The sequence below is a fragment of the Tripterygium wilfordii genome, chromosome 4 (assembly GCF_013401445.1).
Source record: "Tripterygium wilfordii isolate XIE 37 chromosome 4, ASM1340144v1, whole genome shotgun sequence".
Lineage (NCBI taxonomy): Eukaryota > Viridiplantae > Streptophyta > Magnoliopsida > Celastrales > Celastraceae > Tripterygium > Tripterygium wilfordii.
Window position 1 is genome coordinate 4,659,984 of NC_052235.1, and position 24,705 is coordinate 4,684,688.

Below are 24,705 nucleotides of genomic sequence, written 5' to 3' on the forward strand. Positions count from 1 at the left end.
TGAATGTATAAATATACATACATACATACATGTATGTATATATAAAGGCTTGTATATTAATGAAAATGAGACAAATTTGATCTCATTTTTATTATACAAAGTTATCTACTAAAATCCTTACACTCCACTCAATCGCATTTGTCGTGTTGTGATTTGATTGCTTTAAGCAAAACTAATTAATAAAATATGCAAAAGTTGAACACATTTCAAGGTGCTATTAGGTGCCCAACTAAACTTGAATCTAAAACAATCGGCCGTGATTTTAAAATATCTGTAAAGTATAAAAGAATAAAAAAAAAAAAACAATTCGTAATGTGAATATTAATTATAGAAAACCCATTAATTATTTACGAATAATTTAATTATTCATTTAAAATTGCCCCGGACAGTTTGTTAGCACGTCCGGGCCACTTCCTTTCATGAGTCACGAGGGATGATTAATTTTAATCAATATTATTTTATGACAAAGTACCGCTTAGTGGTTACATTATCCACTATATTATATATATATAGCTTGGTAAATGTTAGAAAGTTGTGTGATTCTATTTATCTTTGCACCGCAAACTATGGACAGTATAATCTACTAAAACAAATGGTCCACAGAAAGAGATATATTAGTTAACTATGAACTGAAATCTGTAAAAATTTTAATGTGCAACTCCATGCATGGTCCCCCACTAAACTTGATTTAAAATAAGTAATCTTTCTTGGATTTCCACTACTTTTCTTAACCAACAATTGATGTCATAAAAGCTTTTTTAAATGTATGTGAGTTATCATGGAGTAATAAGAAATGTTGCCTGCTACTTGAAATTCAAGACAAGGTTTGTTCTTTCAACAAATTATTCGCAGTTGAAAGTTGAAACAATTTAATTTAAATTAGGAGTAATAATTGAGCATAACTTAAAATGTCAAACATAACATAAAATCAATTACCATTTTTCTTCAACATTTTTTTTTGTTTTAAAAAAATACGTGTTCTAAGCATAAATAAATAAAAATAATCTAATGTCAAAATTAAAATTAGTTCCATGTTTAAACGTTAAAACTTAACGATGTATTTTTATTTTTATTAAATTGTAATTGAATACTTCCATTCAAGTTAAAAGTATTTGGCTTACATGTTAAAAAATTATACTCAAACACATCAAAGTAATATTGTTTGCTCCATATTAAAGATAGCACGGATTTCGTCTTCTAGGACGTCTATGAAGTATTTAGACCCATAAAACACATCATTTCTCATTTTCTCATTTGTTTGAGAGGAGTTGCACCATTGCTTACATATCATTTAATGTGATTACGTCAATATGATGTGAGACTATAAGTATTGACATTATAATTAATTTAAACCAAAATATACCTACTATTAAGTTAACTATATATATAAATTTCATTAAATGTAAACTTCGTTTTACGTGAAACGACATCGTTCTGAAAAATATAAAAACGTAAACGTCATCGTTTTGCTATCTCAGGTGCTGACAAGAAACGAAAGGTATAAGACGACATCGTTTTCCTTACCAAGCCAATAGGACCCACAAAAAAAGTCGCGCGAGTATCAATGAGATAACAACTCGCCACAGGAGCACCCCAATACTCTCTACTTTAGATATTAGTTATATATTTCATTAAGAGGTGAATACCTCTCATATAGCATATAGGTTACAACATCAGCAGTTTTATGTTTGAATATTTAAAGAAACAAAAAGTCTAACTTGAGATCATATATCATTAACTAGTTACAGTGCCCGCGCGTTGCAGCGGGACTTATATTGTTATGGTTGGATAATAATTCATGTAAACTTCATATCTTTATTTTATTCCACTCTGTTTATAACATATCATTATCTTTGTACTTGTACAATAATCGTAGTGAAAAATCTTTTAGAGTTTGTAAAGGATAACAATAATAAAAATGGAGGACTTAAACAATACCACAAAATACGCTTTGAAATAGAGAACAAATAGAGAGGGAACTTATATTGAAGTTTATCCTAGCCCCTTGTCAATTGGAAAATTGGTCAAAGCACTCGGTTGTGTCCTGTAGTGGCCACTGAAAAGTTAACCTAGTCCTCCACGCAAGCCCCCTGTCAATTGAAGAACAACATCGTCAAAGTAAGAGCTTAAATATAAAACACAAACTGAGACATTGAACAGGGCAAACCTAAAATGTCAAAGGAAATGATAATTCAATTAGGTGAGAGAAACCGATACGCCGCACTTGGTTGAATGAGAAGCTGCTGAGTTTCCTGTTGCAGCACAAAAGAAACAGAGAACAGAAAATCAAATCAAGGGTTCATGAGCATCAATATAGACCAATTGCTGCGTAATTTTATTTGTTGGCTTCCTGCCATAACTGGGCAACATGTCCTGACCTATAACTGCTACAATCCATCACCAGCATCAAGTGGCAGAAAATAAGCAGGAAAAAATCACCCAGTTTAGTATTTTTAAAATTTTTTACTTCTATTTTCATCAATGACAGTTGCAAAGGAAAATAAAAGCACATCAACAATAAAGAACAAAGATGGAACCCAACGACAAACATATGAGAGAAAAGAAAGTGTGATTCATAACCACAAAAAAGAGTGTTTATTGGTAAGGTAATCACAGACCTTCACACAAACCAAAAAGGAGAACAAAAAGAACACCATATGAATCTATACATCTCAAATAGCATCCTAATTACTGGCTTACAACTAAATTCAAGAAATGAGATCTAAATAAAATTAAGTTTCAACAGCATTACCACCACCAACATCAAAGCATAATGATCTTTGGAGATATTAGTTAGAGCTCTACTCCTTACCTGCGAAGAGTTTGAGAACCATAAGCCTGAACTCAAATGACCAAATATGCATGCCTTGAAACATCGCATTGACCAAACCATCAAAAAAGTGTAGAAAAAAAGTTCTTCCAAAGTCTTAGGACTCTTTGATCAGAGGCCATTAAAACCAATACTTGAAACAAAGAATTATCACATAATGATTTAAAGCTAACTGATGATTTAACACAGCTAAGACAAACCAAGTTAAAGAACTCACAGTTGCAACCACATGATATTGAATTTTTGAACTGTTAGGCTAACCTTCCTTTTCCCGACTGTATTCTGCTTCACAAATAGAAAGAGCATGATTGATAGTACTATATTATAACTCTCTTCAGATAATAATCCTTCTTCACTCAGTTGAATAGATTTTTTTACATAAATCAGTGTAGCGTTGCACCCTTCCTCACTCCTCTTATTCACTTCTAACCAATCCAAGTATACAAACTATTAAATGTTTACTGGTAGATTTAAAAATTGTTGAAAAATTACTGAAATTAGGAAGACAAAGTTGCAATACTAACCGACTGAGAAAGGTCTGTCTGCAGTCATATGAATTGAGAATAATAAGAAATGACCACTTCAATTGACCCAACTCAATGAACAGACAAAAATGGAAAAGCAAAAGAATCAAACCTTAGAACCAATTAGATCCAGAGATTTCGGTAAGCTTTACATGAAATCTAATTCCCAAAAATTTAAAAATCAGGAAATTAAAGAGTGAGAAGAAACCTTGACAACGGACGAAATCGAAGGTGCAATTCCATGGAACGCGGGAGAATCGACGGAGATCCGAGATACGCCTAGTCAAATCAGGCTCGCATGTGCCCATGTAATCGATGACCTGGGAAAAAACCACAGAAACGCACCAGATGAGTGGATCTAATCACCCAACATGAAAAGAGCAAAGAATTGCAAAGATGAACGATGAACCCAAGAAGATCAACGATGGGTCGCTGAGTTGTATTGGGAGGGGAGAAGAAAGCAAGACTCCAATCCCCGTGCATGAACCCAAGAAAAGCAAGGCCTCAGGCGAAGTAAAAAGCAGGTGCATGCACCAGATTTTAGATGTTTACTACCCTTGCATTGACACGTGCACAAACTGGGACCAAAGAAGACAAAACTATATAAACAAACAAATGAAAAGCAACTGCCCATCATAGCCATCTATTAGAAGAAAGACAGCAATCCAACGGTACATTTGAAGATATATACATCCACACGCGAGAGTACAAAGTGAGGAGGGAACTCGCCGCCAAATCACGCCTACACTTACAATTTTATAGATAGTAATAGATAGATAGATAGATAGATAGATAGATAGATAGATAGATAGATGGGCTACCTTCAATTTCAATATTAAATAGTGTATATTGTCATTTAGGTTGCAACCACTTTAATCTTGAACTAACCTTTTTGTTTACACTTTTTAAGAAACATAAAAGTCTAATTACATGTCAACCACAAAGTTGTGAACACGTTTAGTTACTTAATTGGGTTGCAGTATTTCTCATGGTAATCAATATCTCATTGGTCGGCCACACGATCTGTGTACTTTGTACACTAATCCTATGAATTGAACATAAATCTTTGTAATTTCTAGTAAAAAATTAACACAAAATTTAATACCTTGTAATGCCCTGGAAGGCCATAATAATAATTATACATGCATATTAGTCACTACAATAGACAATAGTATAATATATTAATTTTAATACAAGAGTGAGTAGTGTCAGGTAACCTATATAGTGATAGCCCGTGGAAGCTCAAGTATTTTAAATGAAATTTTAAAAAGTTTTAACTCTCAAAATACATGTTAGATTTTAAAAAAAATTTGCATATTCAGAATTAACGCATGAAGCTCTTTCTAAAAAGTCAATTGTCGATGAGTTTTATAGGGTAAATCTTAATTAGATTGTTTTTTAAATGAAATTTCTTAATTTCATTATGTTTTTTCAAAATATAATTTTCAAAAACAATGAATTCTTTTATATGGTAAATCTTAATTAGATTGTTTTTTAAATGAAATTTCTTAATTTCATTATGTTTTTTCAAAATAGAATTTTCAAAAACAATGAATTCAGAACTAAAACAATGAATTATAGACTGTACTTTAAAAAACAATAGAATCTATATTAAAACAATAAATTTTGAATAATGAATTATGGGATAAAAGAGTGCAAATAAAACTATTCCATTAATTAAATCAACGGAATAAACCTGATGGGCTTCCATGGACTACCAAATTTATGTGTAACATGTCATTTTTATTAATACAATTGAATAATTTATTGCTATTTTTAATTTTTTATATGCTACTTATCTAATCATTCATAATGGTCCACAAAAAAAAACTGCAAGGAACAGCATGCACATTTTATATACGTTCACTGATATCATCCATCTGTTCCAAAATAGGATTCGCTCATGTTCACGGTCTAAAATTTGTCATGTCTTTCTATGGACAAATTTAATTTGTTAAGCTAAATAATTTGTCTTTATTTTGTCTCTTTTTAACTCCTGTCTTCACTCACTGGCATCAATACAAGACCACCATTTCCACTACGGCACCACCTTCCCCAACTGCATCATATTAGATAGAGAAACAAAGCCTAGAGAGAGAAGAAAGTTGAAAATTGATTGGGTTATCGTTGTATTCTTCGTCTGTTTCTCCTCCTCTGTGCGCAAATCTGATATATTATTTCTTTGAGCTATTTGCTTTTGTTGTTATTGTTATCGTCTTGAATTGATTGGTGTCAGATTCAAGAATCAAAAAGTGGGCTTTTATTAGATTTGATATTGAATCTAATCGACAAGAGACTTGGCCCCCATCAGTCTCTGTCTTGCTCGGCTTCCTCTGTCTCTAAAGACGCTTTGCGGACATGGTACTTTTCTGTTACGAGCTCCGAGTGGGTTTTTGTTGTTCTTCTGTTTGATTTTTTGATTCTCTGGCCGAGCAATTAGTTTCTCAGTAAAAAAAATTGGGGTACTTTCTCTGGAACCAAACAGGGATTAGCTTTTGGGTTTCTCGAGGTTGAAGCAACGGAGTCAGATCTTCGGTGGTGCCAACTACGCGATTATCAGCCCCAAATCCATCAGAAACAGATGAATTCAGGCTTGGCGCGTTACCAGTCTGCTCCAAGCACATATTTTTCTGGTTTCATAGACGAGATTCTCAATAGACCTTCGAGTCCTGAAACAGAGCGACTCTTCGAAAGGTTGTTGTCCAGCACCGACAATAACACAGACAACGACACATCAGATCAAAGTCAAAATCAAATTATTCCTTCAATCAAGCGAGAATCCTCCAATGAAGCTGCGAAGGAATTGGAGCAGCAAACACAGTTTATGGAGTCTATGAGTAACAAAGCTGCAGCGATGATTGAACCACAACAGAGCAATTATTCCCCTACCCCACAGGGTTTCTATCAGAGTCAATCAAGACCACCCTTGCCGGATCAGAATCCGGGTTATCAGGGCATGGATCCGATGGGAATAGATCGGTTTCCGCCGATGAAGGTGGCCGGAGGTGGTAATTCGAACCTTATTCGACACAGCAGCTCTCCTGCAGGACTATTCGCCGACATAAACATCGAAAATGGTAAGTTAAGTAAGCACTTTTTTAAGTTTTATGTTCTGAGATTTTAAGGCAAAAATAGTACTTCTTTCATACCAACATGAGTACATATAGAATTGACACTTCACTTCTATTTGTTCCATTGAACAACTTGGACATAAAAAATTGAAGAAACTAGGGATTTATTATATGTTATTTAAGCACTCTTGGTACGATACTATGATTCTAGGCTTCACTGAATGATTGAGGTTTTCAGTTTTGGCTGGATAGTACAACTTGGCATAAACAATTGAAGAACGTATGGTTGTTCTGGTGGTTGTTTGTGTTAGGGTACAATTTTACAGAAAGTAGTCATTTTTTAGTATTGTGTTCTAAAGAAGTACTGGCTAAATGTCAGGCTATGCTGTAATGAGAGGCATGGGAGATTATGGAGGAGGTAATAACACTAATAGAGAAGCATCTTTTTCTTCTGCAAGCAGGCCACCCACTTCTTCTGGGCTTATGAGTGAATTGAGGAACAAAAACATGAGACCAAATAGCCCTGACAGTACTGGTGGTTTTGCTGAAGGTCATAATAGTACCAATTATGTCACTGGTTACCCGATTGGTTCTTGGGATGACTCTGCCATTAGATCTGAAAATATTGGCGGCGTGAAAGGTCTTAGAGACGAAGATCGAACACTTTCCGGACCAAGTGCATCCGAGACTCAGGTGTGTGTTCCTGGATTCATTATGGTTGTGCAATGTTCATAGAGTCTGATATTATCTATTGTGGTTGATCAGAATGCTGAGAATCGGGCTCTTCCTCTGTTGTCACATCACTTGAGTTTGCCGAAATCTTCGATCGGAAAGTTGTTGCAGCTCCAAGATTCTGTCCCTTGTAAGATTCGAGCCAAGCGTGGTTTTGCTACTCACCCAAGAAGCATTGCTGAGAGGGTAAAGTTTATCATGTTCCCTTTGAGTAAGACAACTCTTGTAATGAAATATATGTTCTAATGCAAAATTTCACGACTTTTATTCAGGTAAGAAGAACAAAAATCAGCGAGCGAATGAGGAAACTACAGGACCTTGTGCCTAACATGGATAAGGTATGCAATCCATTGAATGTTCTCCCATAAGTATCAATCAATGTATGATTTCTCAAATACTTTCTTCCTTTTTTCCTAATTTGCAGCAAACAAACACGGCAGACATGCTGGATTTGGCTGTTGACTACATTAAAGACCTTCAAAAGCAGGTCAATGTATGTGAAGAGAATCACGAACCAAAACCCATTTAAACTTCCTCCAAATTTCACCATAAAATATTTCCTTTTCATCAATTCCTTAATGTTTCAGGTGCTTACGGACAATCGTGCAAAGTGTACTTGTTCGCGCAAGCTGCAGCAATGACTCAAGATCCATGGGTTGTGCTTAATTAGCAGCTTAGGTTATGTATAGAGTCATCAAATAAGGAGTTGCAAGGGAAGATATATGGCAAAGCTAAAAGTTTCTCACTTTTGCATTGATTGTGTGAGTGGGAAAAAAGGGGAATTGTTGGTAGAGCTAGCTAATATTGATGCCATAATTACTAGGAAGCTAGCTGTCTAATAGTGACCGAATTCAGTAGCTGTACATATGTTTCCATTGAAGACCTTGTGTTGAGACTTGAGAGAGAGGGACCGGATGGTGCAGCTCTGCCTTACAAATTTTCTCATCTCTGCTGTCCCATTAGATGGGTACTAATGGGGCCTCTATTTATGGTCATATAATTGATGGGTTTGTAATAGATAAGCAGCATAAAAGACATCCATGTGATAATAAGGTCCAAATTTGACTAATTATGAGAAGGGTTTCTCTCTATTTTTTAATTTTGTTGTTGTTTTCTTGTGCTTTAGGCTAAGGCGAGTGCAGACTGTGCAGTCACATTCGAAATAATGCATGTGTTATTTCCCTATTTGAACCTGGTTTTGTGGTGCTTTATTTTCCATTTCTATTTATCTTCCTTCATGTAAAAGCTATCATCTCGTACATGTCTTGCTTCTCCCTTTTTAAATCTTTTGGGTGATGGACCTACTCCACTTATGTCCACCACTTCTTCTGCCAAGACCTAACAGCATTTATTTTCCCAACTTTCTGATTTGCAGAGTTCTCTAACATTATGATTCTCTTGGTTTTTGATTAACTTGTTATCATTATTAAAGTTTGGTGAAATATTCACAGTTAACAAGTTATGAAAAATCGTGTTCTTTGTTTTTTTTTTCCATTAGACAAGTTATGTGGGCACAGGGTTTAGTGGGGTGGTCCTGTAATCGGGTCATGAATGATGCTTTGTATCTTTTGCCATGGGATTCAATCAAAATATAAAAGGGGCATAAGAAACCTTTGGGTTGGATTTGGTACATTGTTTTAGCCCTTTAGACTCACAATTCATTTAGGCTGAAACTCAATTTTTTTAAAAAATATTTTTACATGTCAAATGCTTTAAACAACCACTATGACTCGAAGAAGTTGCTTATTTTTTTTCCAATTATACACGTTGGAATTATTACATGATTCTAATTAGTTGATTTGAGTTTTTTTTTTTTTTTTTTTTGGTGCTATTATCGGTTACTAAAACAAAGAAAAATGACGAGAATTTTGCGTTTCATTCAATCTCATTAGTATTCATATTTGATCAAATGTGGTTCGATAGATTGCATGATAAACCATTGTGAAAGATAAAGAGTCTTTGGTTCAAATCTTATGTCAAACATTGTAAGCGTCAAAATAGTGTGCATCATTTTCTCTAATGTTGTCAAGAGACTCAAGATTCGGCCAATATACCCCTATCCTGTCTACTATCTACTAATTTGTATATAATCCTTGAACCTTTTTGCACCAATATCTACACAAATAAGAATATACAGCAATGATAGGATCCAAAAATTAGTATCCCAAATGTCCTAATATGATGTGTAACACAATGAATGATTTACTTTATTTTCAATTTAAATGCAAGGGTCCATATAAATTCATTCATTGCTCGGCACTATATTTGTGACACTAAAAATTTAAATGCAATATAACATGTTGTTTGTGTAAATTTATGGCTTGCATTTCTCTGATATATCTAAGATAATTTGATTTCCAATATATATGTATTCCAGGATCATGTCTGTCGAATTGGTTGAATATTTATTCCTGTATTCAAGGTCGTCTGAAGATCTCTCCCGACGCAATTGTGGTTCCCCCTTCTCTCAGAAGCCGTTCTGATCTCTAGAAGCTTCGTGTTCGTGCCCTTGTCAAGAGTTGGACTTAGGCCTTAGTTCATATGCCATTACTGGGCCTATTTATACTAGTTTCTGTTCCATGTAACTGGGCTGCTTACTTAAGCCCATCAGGCTTAGTATGAAACGCTGCGTATCTTACTTTCAAATTCAAGTGTCACATCCTTGTGACCGTTTCACCCACTTTAATATATACAACCTGTTTTGTACTCTATTTTTAATTAATGAATTACAGATTCATCTTCTTTCCTCTCTCGCTCTCAACGGCCAATTCTTCTTCCTGTCTCTGTTCTCTTCTTCTTCTCATCTTGTTCTACATGTTTTAACCTGCTAACAAAACCCAAGTTTACATTATTACAGGTTTCTCCTCATAGCAGGATTTAGGGTTCGTTTAATGGAACGCTTATAAACTACACCATTATTATTGTAGTTCATATAAACTAGCGTTTCATTTGTTCGAATTAATATAGTAGTTTTAAAATTGTTCTATTATCAAACACTTGTCAGATTATTTTACATTTTATAAATTAGTTTATTTTATATCTTATACGTTACCGTGCCATTCATATTCATAAAGGTCGGCCTAATAATTCGATAGGCCTTCCTCAATGTTTAAACGTCACCAGCTTGTCATTATAACGCCGCCGATTGCACAGGTCACACACAGATGTTCCAACACCTTTATATGCTCGCGCGTTAGTTCACTCGCATTGATGTTTTTGTTGGATCGTGTTTCTACTTTCCTTCAATGGCACGTGGCATATTTAGTCAACGATTCATTTTGGAACCTTCTACAATTTGTCCTAGGCAAGCCTTATTTTTCCAAGCACTTTCTTCGAAGTCAACAAATAGTTTTCAAAGTAATGACATTGTTTTTAAAATTTAATTTAGGATTACTGTGTCTGGTTTGATTTGTCAAAGCATCGAGGAATCATTTCTAGTAATTATACGAGCATTTTTAACACAATTATTTTTGTTTTATTGTTTCTTTTATTTTAAAACTTTAAAGGGCTAATTAATAGTATAAATGGTTTGTTTTAGTATTCTCTATATTCACTTTGCTATTTTGATTAAAACCCTATTCCAAATAAAAAAGTTAGCATCGAGAGAATCAATTGAAACTATCATAGTTTGTCTCAAGTTTAATAATATCAATCACCAAGATAGAAAAGTTGTCCTAAAATCATCCGAAAAATGAGTCTTTCTATCTAGGTTTTTACTTATTACATTAAATTATAAGAATAGGTTCCATGTCATTATTAAATAATTATGTACGAAGTATATTGGTCTTACTATATCTTGTCGGTAATGCTACGATATAATGTCATTGGTATGATTATTTATATAAAAAAAAAGCACTTGCCTTTTAAAAAAGAGATACTGCTAGATAGAAATGTAATGATCTACACCTTCTATTGGATTCTATCCAAGATAAAGAAAAAGAAAAAGAAAAACCCCTTCTAGTGGAGGAAATCCTAATCACAGAAAAACCTATAAAGTAGGACAATAAACGATATCTTCATTAAATATATCTAGTATATTTAATCAAAGTTCCAATCATGGCAATCTGAAAATTCCAAGAAATTATTAGTGTCTATTCATACATTAATGAATAGTTGAATACCGCCATCTTTGACTTCGCCTAGAGTCCGATTTATAGTCTCAAACGCAGCCAGAACCAAGCAAATTAAGTCATCTAAAGCCCACCTCATCTCTTCATCTCTTGCAAAACCCCTCAATCTGAGCCCCAGAAAATGTCATTGAAATCCATATAGTCTTATCGGAATCTGAAACCCAACCTAAAATGACCATGGATCGGATCCAATCCGTTACAGTATTATCCATCGAGTGCCTAAAAGGCAGCTCCAAAGCCGACGAGTGGACCGGAGACATGCTTCAGACTGGAGACATAGTTGAGCAGATTAAGATCGGGTCTGGCTCCGGATCTGGATACGCCGTGTCCTACACGTCGCCGTTTAAGAACGGGAAGAGCGGCGTCCAGAAGATTTTACACAACGCATCCAAAGAGAGGCTGACGTCAATTCTGGTCCGAGTCAGGCGTGGCATCGACGAGTTCGTGGAATTGCAGGCGTGTATTGTGCCGGAGCCCGGTTCGAAGAAGCAGTACGCTTTAAGGTCGATTGGCGATCCGAATTACGCCGTCGGGTTCTCCGACCGGACCGAAGCCGAATGCTTGCAGATGCAGGGTGAGAATGTTGAATTTTCGTTCGTTTCTGGTTTACGTTAACTTTTGGTATGCAACACGTGTGAGGTAGAATTGATTTATTTATTTTCAAAATTAAATGTCATGTGAAAGCTACTGCCACTCATGAGGGTCCCACTAAGAATTTCTTAAAGATTACCCACCCACAAGTATTATTATACATGTAAAAAGCCCTATTATACATTGGTTTCCCACGACGAATCTACTAGCTAGCCTTTGGGAATTGTATTTTCCAGTTTTAATTAGTTTAGGATTTTTTAGATGAAATGTCCAAGTTCTAGCAGCCCGCTCCGTATATGACACTTATTAGATTAGGCATGAGCATGTCTTGCAGTTGGTAGACAATGGAAAACATGTTTAGAAACATAACGCCTACTAATTTTGTATGCCTTGGAGATGTTTCATGATTGGTTGTATTAATTTTAGCTTTTGGGGGAAATAATATATCAAATCTTTTGCAGTAAAGCTACCTGGATGAGATTTTTCATCTCTATTGCATTCTTCTTTTGGTTGTAATGTGAATTCATGGAATGTAAATTGCAGCTTCTAGGAGCTCCAGGATGGTCAATGCGTTGTCCAGGGCTAAGCTTCAAGATGGATATGTCTCGTACCCATGGGGGAGAAGGATGCATGAGGTTCTATCAGTACCGAATTCAAGCTGCTTTCTTTCTGTACTTCTCCTTCCAAAGGCTTCAGACCAAGTTGCTTCTCGGTACAATGACTTGGAGGACACACTTGCAAGGGCAAATGTTTGGCTAAATGCATCTCAAGCCTCTGGGGTTCCCATCGTCTTCATGAATATTCAGACTGAGTCCCTGCTTACCAAGGTATACTATTTTACTTCAAGAAAGAACTAGATAGAAATTGCAAGATGGATCGAGTCCTTAATTTAATGAAGTCACATATCTCTCTCTCGGCATGAGTACTAGAAATTAGGCCATGGTAAAATCATATTATTTTGGAACCACTGCTGTGCTTTTTCTGTTGGAACTTGGAAGGATAAACAAGCTTGAGCACCAAATCTATTCTCATTGTAAATTACTAACTTCTCACACATATTTTTTCAAAGTCACAAATGCTAGTTCTCTTCGATTCTTGAACAGATATCTGGAGAAACAGCCTCCTCTACTGTGAATGCTGGATCATTATCTGACCTGTCCAATCTTGCAAATGCAAGCTTGTACGGTTTCGAGGATTATCATGGGGTTGATATTGGTGTTGTCAGAGCAGTGCGTCTCTGGTATGCTCCTCTTGTTGGGGAGTTTGCAATTGAGATCAAAATAAAAGAAGGCGACTTGAAGCTTGGGTTTGCCATTAGTCGCACAGACGAGGTTAATTCACTATATAATTCTCTTAGAAACTTACTTGCTTTTAAAAATTACATTTCTCATTTCTGTTTATGAGCTTCTGAGGCATTTGCTTAAAATTCCTTCTATTTACAGGGATTTATCTACATTTCATCAGTTATGGATGGTAGCGAAAATGTAGCGTCTTCAAGGTCGGGACTCAACGTTTTGTACAAAGAGGCAGAGCGTGCGTCTAGGCTTCTGGTGCTCTCTAGAATATCAAATGAGAAGGTCCTTCCATGGATGGTTTCTTCAACTGGAGCCATTCGATGTTATGACACTGTTTCTCTGAGCCAGAAGCTCTCACTGCACCGGCATGCCAAGGTCCCTATACTTCTTCATGTGTTCTTGTGGGACCAAACATTGGCTTCTATGAGCGGAGGCAGCGCTAGATCCAGTGTCGCATCACCTTCTGTGCAGCCATTTCCTCCTGAAGTTCAATTAACACGCCCTCCTAATGATAATCAGATACTGCCGTTATCATCTGAAGTTCCAGATGACAGAGAAGGCATCAGCGACGGATCAGAGCTCAGATTAGAGCGGGACACGGCTGGAGAGGCCTCCTTCAGATTTCATGATTTTTCCGTTACAAACAATTGGGTATGAGCTAGTTTTGTTTTTGCTTTCCATTTTGTACATATATATATATATATAATATAGTGAAAAGCAGTGGTTTTGATGAAGATTGGTCTTCTTTGCTCTAGTCAGGAGTTTCAGGAATAAGAAAAAAAAACTACAGAACACTCGGTGTCACACAATGGATGCCAAAATCAGTAAATAATTGTCGGTCATTTCCACATATGTTGTTTCATATATGTAACAGTAACTTTGTGACATTCATTTTTTCTTTATCCCAAGTTCTTCCTCCTTTTATAAGTTTTTCACCTTCTCTATTGTTATAACCTTATTGTGAGCTACGCATAATATGGCCTACTTGTCCATTGCAATAAATATTTAGCATGTAAGTTCAGCTTTTACAAGGTGTGCAATGACATGGTTTAATCAGATGATATACAAAACTGCAAGATTTGTGAAAATCAGACTATAATTATAATGCCATTGTCGAGCACTGTAATTCCAACTAATTTCTTTATCCCGAAGGATGAAGAGTGTGAATGTATGATATCAACATGACCATTAAATTAAAATATGATGCCAACTAATTATAATTATATTTCGTTTTTCAATATATATATATCAACATGCCCATTTGTCATCAATTTTATTAGGAAACACGGGTTTTTCTGCTTGGATCTCGTAATAAACTCTCATTATTTATTTATTTATTTCATGTAGAGAATATAGATATCATATTTGAATCTAAAAATTAAGAATATCCTCCTTTCAAAAAAAAATTAAGAATATTCTTTGGGCATGTTTGACATTATTATTCACATTGTATTAAAATTTAAAAATTATCCTTAAAACCTTAAAATAATTTGCATCGCAGTCCTAGAATTTTAACATGTGTTCTTGGGGGGACAATTATACAATTGATACTCCTCTAAGCCCTAAAATTAATTAACCAAGAAGAAGGAATGCATGGGCCGAGAGGCTTTCCAAATGGGCCACTTCCAAGTCAGTCTATTCCCATTAATAGTGGGCACGGCCCAAATGATCACTGTTTCACGCCCAGCCCATCATTGTGGGCTTTTTTTCTCTTTGAGAAAAAGAAGAGGGGAGGAGGAAAAAGAAGAACAAAAGGAAGGGCGCGCTTTCGAGTTGAACAAAAAGGAGCGCGGGCTTCGGACTTCCGAGTTGAAGAAAACTCGACTGGAATTTTCATTTCGTAACTTTTGGTTTCTGATGGACAAGTATGTTGTCACTCTCAAACCCGCTACGAAAGACCCTAAATCAATTCGAAGGTACATCTCTCTTCTCCTATCCCATGTGTTGCCTTTAACTACTTCATCTGGGAAGCATAATTTAATCACTCTCCCTTTTATTTATATTGAATCTGCTACTTTTTATCTAAAGGTGTCGATGGAAGCGGAGTGTCCTCGAATTGAATGGAAGGTTTGAGCCCAATTATCGTCACGACCTATCTACCTTACTTATGCAATCCTACTATGAAGTGGGTATCTTGATTTATGATTTTGTGAGTCATGTATGGTTGGGATTTGTTGAAATAAACGAATGTGGACTTTGGTTGTTTGTTTGATTGGAATAGGTTGGGAATTTTTCACATCTTTATAGTTTCAATGGACTTCCGTGCCAAACCCATGTACGCTATTTACCAACTTAATCTATCTTGATTAATTTCTTTATTATTTCTATTGCTGTTATTATTGTTTGTGTTGGCTTTGGGCGACTTGCTTGATTATACTACCGTCATTTTCTACAGATTAATCGGATTGCGGAGACTGTATCTCGTACAGATGACCGAATACCAGTTAAAAAGTACGTAGTTCCTCTTTACTGCAGGCCTTTGCATCTTTCTTAGTTCTTTAGTTGGATTGTTTTGTGATCATAAACACTTTACTCAAGAAATGTAAGTTGAATGTTGGAATTATGTAATGTAAATATATTTTCGTTGCGTGGTCATCTCTTAAGATGCAAGTGCATGGAATGGGACGTGAGAAACACAAATGAAAAGGGATGGCCTGCTGCAAAGATTTGGAAAAACTAGCGAAGGAAAATGTTGATAGTACAATAATAGATAAGTATGTGATAAAAATGGTTCTTTATCAAAAAAAAAAGTGATAAAAATGGTTGGTTGAAATTCTTAAAACATGAAAGAAGAATGGCACTTTTTTCCAAACAATCTAAATATTTTTTCAGGCAGTATTTAGGAATGCTCAACTAAGTCCAAAAATGTTCTTGAATGTGAAGTTTAATAATTTTAAACACGTTTATGTAATTGAGTAAGGCATGTGCTCAATACATTTAGTCATGTTTCCCTGTAGTTATATACTTATATGTACTTGTTTTCCTTTTTTAATTTTGGAATCCTCATATTTTTCAGGCAAGGCTTATCTGCACTGGAATTTGACTCCAAGGTGATCTTTTACTATGATTTACTTAAGATAGCTTTTGAATATGGTTTGCTTTTGTTTCATATTTGTTGCAACGTCTGCTTGAATGGCTACTGGTTCTTCTGATGTCATTTTTTATTTGTGATTCTTAAATTGTTATGAAGATTGGTTGCATGCGCAAACCATTTGTTTTTGGGTGAATTTGCTACATGTGTATGTTTATATGGGGTTCTATCTTATACATATATACTCTCTCTTTTCCCTTTTCGGTTTAAATATTTTATTCAGGGAATTTACTTGGCATCAGTTACAAAATCGGGATGTTTAACAGTGCACGATTTTGAGGTTCTTTATTGTCAGAGTCAGACTAAGGACTCATCGCCATGTGAGTTTTCATCCACTGAGCATGCCATATGCCTTTTTTCTTCAACATATAATTTAGAATTTACAGTAAATCATATAACACGGTTGTTATGTGTAAGCATCTCAAATTGAATTGTCTGAATTCTCTAGCAATGTAATAAAATTTGTGCTATGTGTCTGAAGAAACATTTGTCTTTATCTTGTGCATTTGACTTGAAGGACAATTTGCATCTTTGAAGCCATGGACATGCACATACATACATATAACTACATGCATGTAGGGGCGTCACTTGTATTCATTCTGCCTTTTGATATGTACAATATGCCTACAGAAAGCATAAATACAATGATAGAGTGAAGATGTATTATTAAAGAGGAATGATGGAGCATGGAAGTATAGATGAGATAGTTGCGTGTAAATGAGTTGAGGGATGATAATTTTTTTTCCCAATAAGACAATTAATTGGTTTTTTAGACTTTGACGTTTGTAAGTTTGGATTCTGTATTTCACCCAAAAAAAGAGAACATATGCTGTAGTGAACAAACAAATGCATAACAGAAACATCCTCTAGATGTATCCTTGCGTTTAGATTAATCTGACTGGCGCCTTCATGTATACAATTTCTGTTGAAGACAAAGCACATATCACATGTCTTTGCTAAATGATAGCTTGATGTCCATTTAAATTGAACCAGTTTCAATTCCCACTCCGATTGATGTTCTTAACTGACTAAACACATTTCTTTCTTTCTATTGTATTTCCATGAATTATTGTAAGTAACTTTGCTAGCTACTTGGTGTGTCACTTTTTTTCCCTTCATTTTGAAGCAGGCTCGCAAGAAGATGAAAGTAAAATTTTAGTGCACCTTTCTGTGCCTCTAGAACTTGATTCGGTTCGATGGAATCCTTCTAACCAAGATGAGGTTTGGAGTATGCTATATCTGACTCGTTTATCTGAACAAGCTTATATACTTTATTTATATTTTTTCTTGTATGTAGTCCCTGGCTTGTAGTTGACACCAATAATTTGAGATCGAGTTCCTCATGTCTAATTTCAGAAAATTTATAGTCCCATTCTTAATCTAATGAAAGTGTGAATCTGCACCTGATTTGGCAGGTCGAAATTGTCTGAAGAAATTTCACAGTACATGATTTTTAGCTTAGGTTTGGCCTATTGTTGGCCAGTTGGATCAGAACTGCGTAAATAATCTGAAACTGCTCTTGTTAAAGTATTTAGATAGTGTCTCAAAGAAAATATTAAAAAGTAAAAACACTTATTTGTTGCTTGCTGACTTCAACCATCTCTATATTTCTGACTTTTTCTCAGGCGTCCTCTTTTTGACGTGTTAAGTTGGAATCATAAGTTTGATCATCCACAGGATTATATTTCCAGTCTCCAAAGGTTTTATTAATCTCAAAATTTCAACGAGTTTTGGGAGAATTTGCGAAAAAGGGAACCAGAGTCTCATTGATGCTAACTGACAAAAAATTTAGAAGTGCTATTCATGAGTCGAATTGCTTTCACCAGTGTAGATTTAACTGATGTTACTGGCCTTTATCTTCCAGTTATTACTTCTTTATTCTTCCACTTTGGAAATCAATGGTTATATTTAGTGGAGTCATCTACTCATTTAGTCGTTTTTTGTATTGTGGGGCTTAACAAATATATTTTTTTCTTCTTTCTTAAACATGTTTTTTTAGCTGTTCACTGTGCTTGTATTGAACCTGTTTATTTCTCTAGGTGGTATGCACATCTATGAAAAGTGATGAAGTACTTCTCTTTGATATCAGTTACGTATCCTCTGAACCAGCTGAAGTGAGTTTCTCTTCATTTTTAAGTTGTATGTATTCTTATGCTTTTATCTTGTGGATCATCGTGGAAGCCTCTGGGAAATCCATTTTCTTAATTGTTTAAGACTACCATCAAGAAATTCTTCATTTGCTTTAAACTATTGTAGGTGACTATGCCTCCTTTAGAAAGTAAGATCTTCTTCACATGTAGATGAAAATAAAGGCCTCAATCTTTTTTGTACATTGGAGGGTTGGAAGTGGGGGTATGGTCATCTTGCTTATGATGACTATCTTGCTTGTTACTGGTGCAGGTCTTAAAAACCAGGCGAGCTGCCACTGCTTATGGATCTTACATATGTAAGGGTTTATCAGATATAGCTTTCACCAAAACTGATGATTCGAGGTCGGTAAAGAGCATCTCTTCTCATTTGTGTGAGAAAAGTGATTGCTATGCACACCACTAGCTTTATGGATGGATGTATTAGTCATTGGTTTTACATAACTACCTCAATTTTTATGTGACTTCTGGTCTCAAGGTTCAAATCTATGATAATGCATAATTAAACATGCATTACAGAGCTGTTTCTCTTCCTTTTCTGCAGCTTCGTTAACTTTCCTTCCTGTATAGCATACTAAAGTTTCCAGATCCTATCCTTTGACAAATCCTGCATTTTACCTCCTCCCTCAACCAGATTATATGCATTATTTGTAGCAAACTTTATCGTGCTTTATTGTGATGAATGGGAGCTTTCAAAACCCTGTATTATATTGAGATTCTAAAGACTTGTGTACCGCCTAGAGAACTAAGAATACGAACCCAAACCCCATTCTTTCTTTCTGAATAATATGTATTCATGCTGTTTTACTTCAAAGTGTTTTTCTGATACACATGTTGATAAATCATTATTTTTTTCACTGTTATCATCAATGAAATTTGGCTTTTTTGAATTACTCAAATGACAATATAATGAATTTTCACTTTTGATATTAGGTTAATTGCCTCTGATACAAATGGTGTGCTCCATGTGTGGGATAAAAGAACGAGTTCTCTTCCATGTCTTGAGCTCACTACCAATTCTTACGGCATCGTTAACAGTATCCAACTAAATGTTGACAGTCAGGTAGCATCCATACACTTTTTAATGCCTTTTCGTGTGTCTCACTGATGTGCATTTATCGAAACAGCCTTTCTGTGTATTTTTTTCTTATGACATATCTTTTGACTTGGTCGATAAATATTATCTTCTTAGATTTTATTGATTTGTGAGTTCTTCTAAGGAGCCTTAATGATAAAGTTCATCTACTATTAGGTTATTTTTGGTGCTGGCAAGCAAGGGATCATTTATTCATGGGACCTTCGCGGAGGGAAAACATCTGCCATGTTTCAAACTCATAATGTTGTAAGGATATAGTTCCTCTGTTATCTAATATTTGGTATGCATCCTTACCTAAACCTGCAAGCAGTATTGTAACAACCATTGAGTGAAGTAGCTCATGATTCATGGCATGGCCACATCAGGAATATCCTTACTCATTTCTCGCATCGGCACCTTTATATTATTAGACCTTGTTTCAAATTAGCCTGTTGACATCAAACTTTATAAGGAATATTTATATGCATACAAGAAATACCTTTTTACAGTAAGGCTGAACATTTCTGTTTTTCCGAGCCCACGCTAACAGCTGTAAGATCGTATTTGTGACTTATAAATCTGTTTTTAGGGGTTCATAGTACCATTTTGTATATATTATACCCTTGGAGAAATATTATGTTATTTTCCTGTTTATTTTGTTTAATAAGGCACGCTATCCACCCCTAACAAGTCTGAAGTTGTCATCGATGCTGGAGAGGATTGGGCCACTAAAGGTGCATATTACTGCTCACATGCCATCAATTTACATTCATTTAGTTCAGTTATGAAATATTATGATATGTTCCATGTTTTGTTCTTATATTGGAAGTCCTGAAGGATTTCATCGGTGAATTTGAGAAATTGTTAAATATTACCCACGAAGCCAAATTATCTTCATAAATAGTGTTGAGTTTTGAATATTAGCATTATCAAGTCTTACTATTCCCGATACAATTTGTAAAGATCATTATTTGCTTGTTTTGATTTTGCTCTACCTTTCACCACTTCTCCTATTCATGCAGGCACAGTCAAATATAGTTTCAAAGGAAATACACTCCATTAATCTTGATCCTTCTTGCCCACATCAGTTGGCATTCCATCTTGATGATGGTTGGTAGGTTGAGAAATGAAAGAGTCTTTTCTTTTCTTTGTTTCGCCCTTTAAGCATCTGTTATTTTCAAGTATTGATTGAATTCTCAAGGTGAAAGTTTAGGCTATTTATGATATTCACAAGATATAAGGCATATCATAAGGTTCATGCAGTTGATTTAGTTACTTTTGAATTTGTTTCGCAATTCAGGTCAGGAGTGTTGGATCTACATAATCTTGAAGTTACGCACATTCATTGCCCTCCCCCGGCTTGGTTGTAAGTCTACCACATTCAAAATAGAACTACGAATGTCATATCATGAACTTGTGTTTGATAATTATAGACTTGTTTACTGCTGATCTGCATGGTTAGGAATGGTTCCTCAATTTCGGATGATCAATTACACTTGAGAAAACCAACATGGCTACCAACATATTCGGTACTATGTCTTAGCAGTTGACTTTCTTTCTATTGGTTCATTTTTTGAATTGTGAAAAAGACACTAGTTTGGTTGTGTGCAAGGGCATCATAATGGCATTGTTAAACTATAGAGATCACGATGTGATCTCTATAGTTAAATTATAATTTGTTTGAAGATATGCAAGTAATGATTCATTCCCTCAGATTCAATGTGTGACAAACAGTTAAATCTTTTGTGTTAAGTTTGCAACTTACACCCACAACCACTTTATATCCAGCAGTACTAGTTATGTAGTGGCCCTTTAATTATGAAAATGACATTTAACATGCATCATGCATTGCCAATAACATAAATTTTTACTGAAGATTAGCTTCATTTTCGCAATGTCTGTGCAGATATATGTTGTTGGATCATCATCAGAAAACGGTATTCATCTCTTAGATTTCTACCCACACGCAAGCTCTCCAAGCCATGTGTACAAGTAAGAAATATTTCTAAATAGCAAATATCTGCTTATGGTTATTAAATTCTTGTAAGGCTATATTTTGATTGAACACAGTTAACCTATTGTACTTGGTAGATAGCTCGGTTTACTATAAATAGGCAAGTAGTATTACAGTGTAAAGACGTAACACTTGAGGCAAAAGGCACAATACTGGGCACTCACCAGACTGAAGGTGCTGCAAAAAGCAAGTACAAAATAAACACAGAAATGTGTAACATCATAACTTAAACATGCCAATTGTAGCATGATTCTTAAAAAATCTAAAATGCTCTAGTCTTCATTAATATGGTGGATATTGCTGTTGGATCCTTAAGTTTTTAATTGTCCAAAACTTTCTATTTTTCTTTGAGTTATTTGTTTAACCCAAAATGTTATCTGACATTCTCCATAGTTGATAGCCCCTTGGCACCTAAGTGAGATTACCTCGCCGGGTTGCCTAGGCAAGCACCTGGAGTCTTTGACAAAATTGGCTTTGCTCAGCTGTAAACACGTTAATTTTAAAAAAATTTCCCAATAGTGGGATTTGAGGACTAAGGACTTCAGTACTCTTGTTCCATACTTCCATTGATATCCCGAAGGTTCAATCATCTCCTGTCTGTATTTGCCTCATTAGTCATTTTAGAACTGTTTTGATGTTAACAGTAGAGAGCTCTGTACGCTTCATAAATTTAAAATCTAATTTTTTTACCCTTTAATTCCTTGGAACACTGATAGAAAATTTCTTGCTACTATATGCTATGGGAAATTTCATCAAATATTTTCGTGAAAGTCACTCTCTAGAGTTTGTTTGATATAGGCATATAGCATAATTGGTATCTTTTGATCTATTCCTTGACCATATGTTTTGATCTTTCTTTGGTTCAGTGAGGACATAGAGAGCCTTTCCAGGGACAATCGAAGAAAGCAACATAATTTCATTCCAATGTCTGAAGCTATAATTGCATGCGCTGCTCATCCTCTTAATGGTACAATTGTAGCTGGAACCAAGGTTTGTGATGTTGGAGATGTATTTTGGTTTTCTTTCAGTGCCAGAGCTCTTCTATGTATATCCATATGTACATACAGTTTTCTTTCTGGGACACCCTGCATTCTGCAATTGCTAATATTGGTTATTTTGACTGCTAAATTTCAGACTTTTTAATTTAGTTTGAGTTTAGCAATTCAAGATGCATAAAAGTGAAATGGTCATGATGATTGAATATGTACGAGTGTAATCATTTTTTTTTATATCATTTGAAGATAAAATAGGTGAAATTAACATGCTCTGTATAGAAATTTAAAGTTGGTGGCGTTTTACTGGCGAGTTGGTGAAGAAAGAGCTACTTTTCCCTTGGGGTGCAATATATAGGATAATTACCTGAGAAGACAAAATAGATAGTCTCTAGCCATATGTCTATTAGGTGATGCATCGATTCAGCTGTGTTATTAGAATTTATACATCGGTAACCAAGTGTATATATCTAATTTTTCTACTATATTTTCTTCATTATATCTAACTGATTTTGGACGATTTATTGTCTTTAGCAATCATCTCTGCTGATGGTTTCACAAAGGAGGGGGTCCTTTGAATGCTGATATTATTGTCCAACAGACAAGGAAGACCATCTGAATACTGAGTTTAGTGACATGCAGTTGAATCAGTGCGTGCCGTGAAAGCCTAGGATTCTTCTGATATAGTTCTTTTGCTTCTGCTGTTCGAAAATGGTATTGGAGCCGTCATTTTTGGTTTTGGGTTGAAGGTACGGGGGATCGCAGCAAAGGCTATGAACCAAAAAAAAGAAAAACAGAAAGAAGCAAAATGTGACAATGGCCTACACCCCTGTTGGCCTGCTCAGCCGTTCGTCCACCACTGCCTTGCCGTTGACATAAAGCAACAATCACTTTATCCAGTTAACAAACTGGGTTCCTGTACCTCTTATGTTACTAAATGAAACCTTGATATAAGATTGCTGATGGTGATTTGATATCATCGCCTTGAAGTATTCGTGAGTTGTTTTTTTTTTCCCCCCTTCAGTGCTGCTGTGGAGTATTTCTAGGTTAACTTCAGTGATGGACAACTCAAACGAAAAGTTCGTGTTACATTGGGGAATAAGAAGCTTGGCAATGCTCGTTGTCTCTAAACAATTTTTATGCAAGAATCCACAATAAGCGGATTCGGACTTCAATTCCGCATGTGGACTATGACCTCTAGATTTATCCCGGCAACTCTACAACTTGGTGACATGTTGCGACTTTAAAACATGAAACTATTGCGCTGGCACCAACCCCAATATCGGTGGATCAAGCACGATCTTCATAACACTTATCCATCATCTCAAACTGGCTTGTGAAAACGGTAGTATTGCTTGTGAATACGAGTAACGAGAGTTGATGAAACCAAAATGACCTCTTCTCAAAATTCGCCATGTATCTTAACATCTGATACAAAAGGGGAACATCAAAGGGCGAGGATGACTGAAGTACCACCCCCTTCGTGTGTCATCCGAGCATGTGTGCTCTCATTATCCCGAAGAGCTATTCGTGTTGTGCCATCCGGGCACACATGCTCATTATTTCAAAGATCTAGAGTCTAATAGAGGAGGAGAACTCTTCAGCATGACAGAAGAGTCACCCTCAGTACCTCGCCGAGCACACATGCTCGGTTTAATGAAGATGTTATGCCTTGGTGTAAAAGGGTCCACAAGAAGATCAGTTGCAAAGGAAGCAATAAATTGTGGATTCACTCATCCACGATAATAGAATTAATGAGGAGAGACCCATGATTTTCCGTAACTACACTCTTCTAATCACTATAAGAGGGGACCCCCGCCTAGGGTAAACATGATATACTTAAGCACTAAGATCAAGCTGAAACACATTTTAAGCTTTAACACATTTGATAACAAATTGAGAGGAGAGCTCCAAGCACCGATAACACTATTCTTTTTCTATTGTTTACTGATTTGAGCGTCTGAGAGGCTTCCGAACACACCCTCGGGGCCCTCTTTAGCTTACGTGTTTCTTTGTGCAGATTAGCATTTGAAGCGACCGAGACGATATTTACTTTGGCCCTACGATGATGTCCTCGAAATCGGATACAATTTTGAACGTCATCAATAGCAAGTAACGACAGGTGTACTGTCAGAAATTAAAATGAAAAGACCACCGGTGTCTCCATAAAATCATAATTTTAATGCATATCAGAATATCTATCCTTTTTTTTT

At 35.6% G+C, this 24,705-nt stretch overlaps 3 protein-coding genes and 1 long non-coding RNA gene across 10 annotated transcripts; 3 read left to right on the plus strand and 1 right to left on the minus strand.

The window, feature by feature from the left end:
- Nucleotides 1-1,795: 1,795 nt before the first annotated feature.
- Nucleotides 1,796-4,123, minus strand: LOC119995984. 6 transcript variants are annotated; one of them, XR_005467770.1, is made up of 5 exons: nt 3,563-4,123; nt 3,048-3,112; nt 2,753-2,812; nt 2,168-2,252; nt 1,796-2,090 (listed from the first exon to the last, which is right to left on the minus strand). It is a non-coding gene; the product is annotated as an uncharacterized LOC119995984 (long non-coding RNA). The 6 variants fall into 6 exon arrangements; XR_005467769.1 differs by having other exon boundaries at nt 3,092-3,112; nt 3,355-4,123; XR_005467767.1 differs by having other exon boundaries at nt 3,355-4,123.
- Nucleotides 4,124-5,254: 1,131 nt separating this feature from the next.
- On the plus strand, nt 5,255-8,342 carry LOC119997533 (transcription factor bHLH122-like). Its single transcript, XM_038844630.1, has 7 exons — nt 5,255-5,715; nt 5,840-6,431; nt 6,805-7,118; nt 7,191-7,343; nt 7,430-7,495; nt 7,582-7,650; nt 7,745-8,342. Exons 1-7 carry the CDS (start codon nt 5,713-5,715, stop codon nt 7,796-7,798), a joined length of 1,251 nt encoding a protein of 416 aa, XP_038700558.1. The 5' UTR covers nt 5,255-5,712; the 3' UTR covers nt 7,799-8,342.
- A 2,942-nt stretch (nt 8,343-11,284) lies between these two features.
- On the plus strand, nt 11,285-14,100 carry LOC119997476. The gene is made up of 4 exons (XM_038844523.1): nt 11,285-11,861; nt 12,422-12,705; nt 12,982-13,209; nt 13,321-14,100. The coding sequence occupies exons 1-4, from the start codon at nt 11,459-11,461 to the stop codon at nt 13,828-13,830; spliced, it is 1,425 nt and encodes a 474-aa protein (XP_038700451.1). The 5' UTR covers nt 11,285-11,458; the 3' UTR covers nt 13,831-14,100.
- A 618-nt stretch (nt 14,101-14,718) lies between these two features.
- On the plus strand, nt 14,719-23,509 carry LOC119996217. 2 transcript variants are annotated; one of them, XM_038842773.1, is made up of 18 exons: nt 14,729-15,089; nt 15,202-15,298; nt 15,395-15,448; nt 15,569-15,624; nt 16,190-16,223; nt 16,488-16,584; nt 17,394-17,485; nt 18,304-18,378; nt 18,665-18,756; nt 19,345-19,474; nt 19,664-19,753; nt 20,155-20,220; nt 20,509-20,600; nt 20,787-20,852; nt 20,949-21,015; nt 21,393-21,478; nt 22,367-22,490; nt 23,027-23,509. In XM_038842773.1, exons 1-18 carry the CDS (start codon nt 14,767-14,769, stop codon nt 23,075-23,077), a joined length of 1,692 nt encoding a protein of 563 aa, XP_038698701.1. In that variant the 5' UTR covers nt 14,729-14,766; the 3' UTR covers nt 23,078-23,509. The 2 variants fall into 2 exon arrangements, with proteins under 2 accessions (XP_038698702.1, XP_038698701.1); XM_038842774.1 differs by lacking the exons at nt 20,949-21,015; nt 23,027-23,509 and having other exon boundaries at nt 14,719-15,089.
- The last annotated feature ends 1,196 nt before the right edge of the window (nt 23,510-24,705 follow it).

Excerpts from the sequence above, each read along its gene's own strand:
- LOC119996217 (XM_038842773.1), top strand. The coding sequence starts at position 14,767 with ATGGGCCGAGAGGCTTTCCAAATGGGCCACTTCCAAGTCAGTCTATTC. Across the intron at positions 16,224-16,487 it reads CACTGGAATTTGACTCCAAG|GGAATTTACTTGGCATCAGT; the intron begins GTGATCTTTTAC and ends TATTTTATTCAG. Across the intron at positions 20,221-20,508 it reads AGAGGATTGGGCCACTAAAG|GCACAGTCAAATATAGTTTC; the intron begins GTGCATATTACT and ends CTATTCATGCAG.
- LOC119997476 (XM_038844523.1), top strand. The coding sequence starts at position 11,459 with ATGACCATGGATCGGATCCAATCCGTTACAGTATTATCCATCGAGTGC. Across the intron at positions 11,862-12,421 it reads CGAATGCTTGCAGATGCAGG|CTTCTAGGAGCTCCAGGATG; the intron begins GTGAGAATGTTG and ends TGTAAATTGCAG. Across the intron at positions 12,706-12,981 it reads CTGAGTCCCTGCTTACCAAG|ATATCTGGAGAAACAGCCTC; the intron begins GTATACTATTTT and ends ATTCTTGAACAG.
- LOC119997533 (XM_038844630.1), top strand. Across the intron at positions 7,344-7,429 it reads CAAGAAGCATTGCTGAGAGG|GTAAGAAGAACAAAAATCAG; the intron begins GTAAAGTTTATC and ends ACTTTTATTCAG. Across the intron at positions 7,651-7,744 it reads ACCTTCAAAAGCAGGTCAAT|GTGCTTACGGACAATCGTGC; the intron begins GTATGTGAAGAG and ends TTAATGTTTCAG.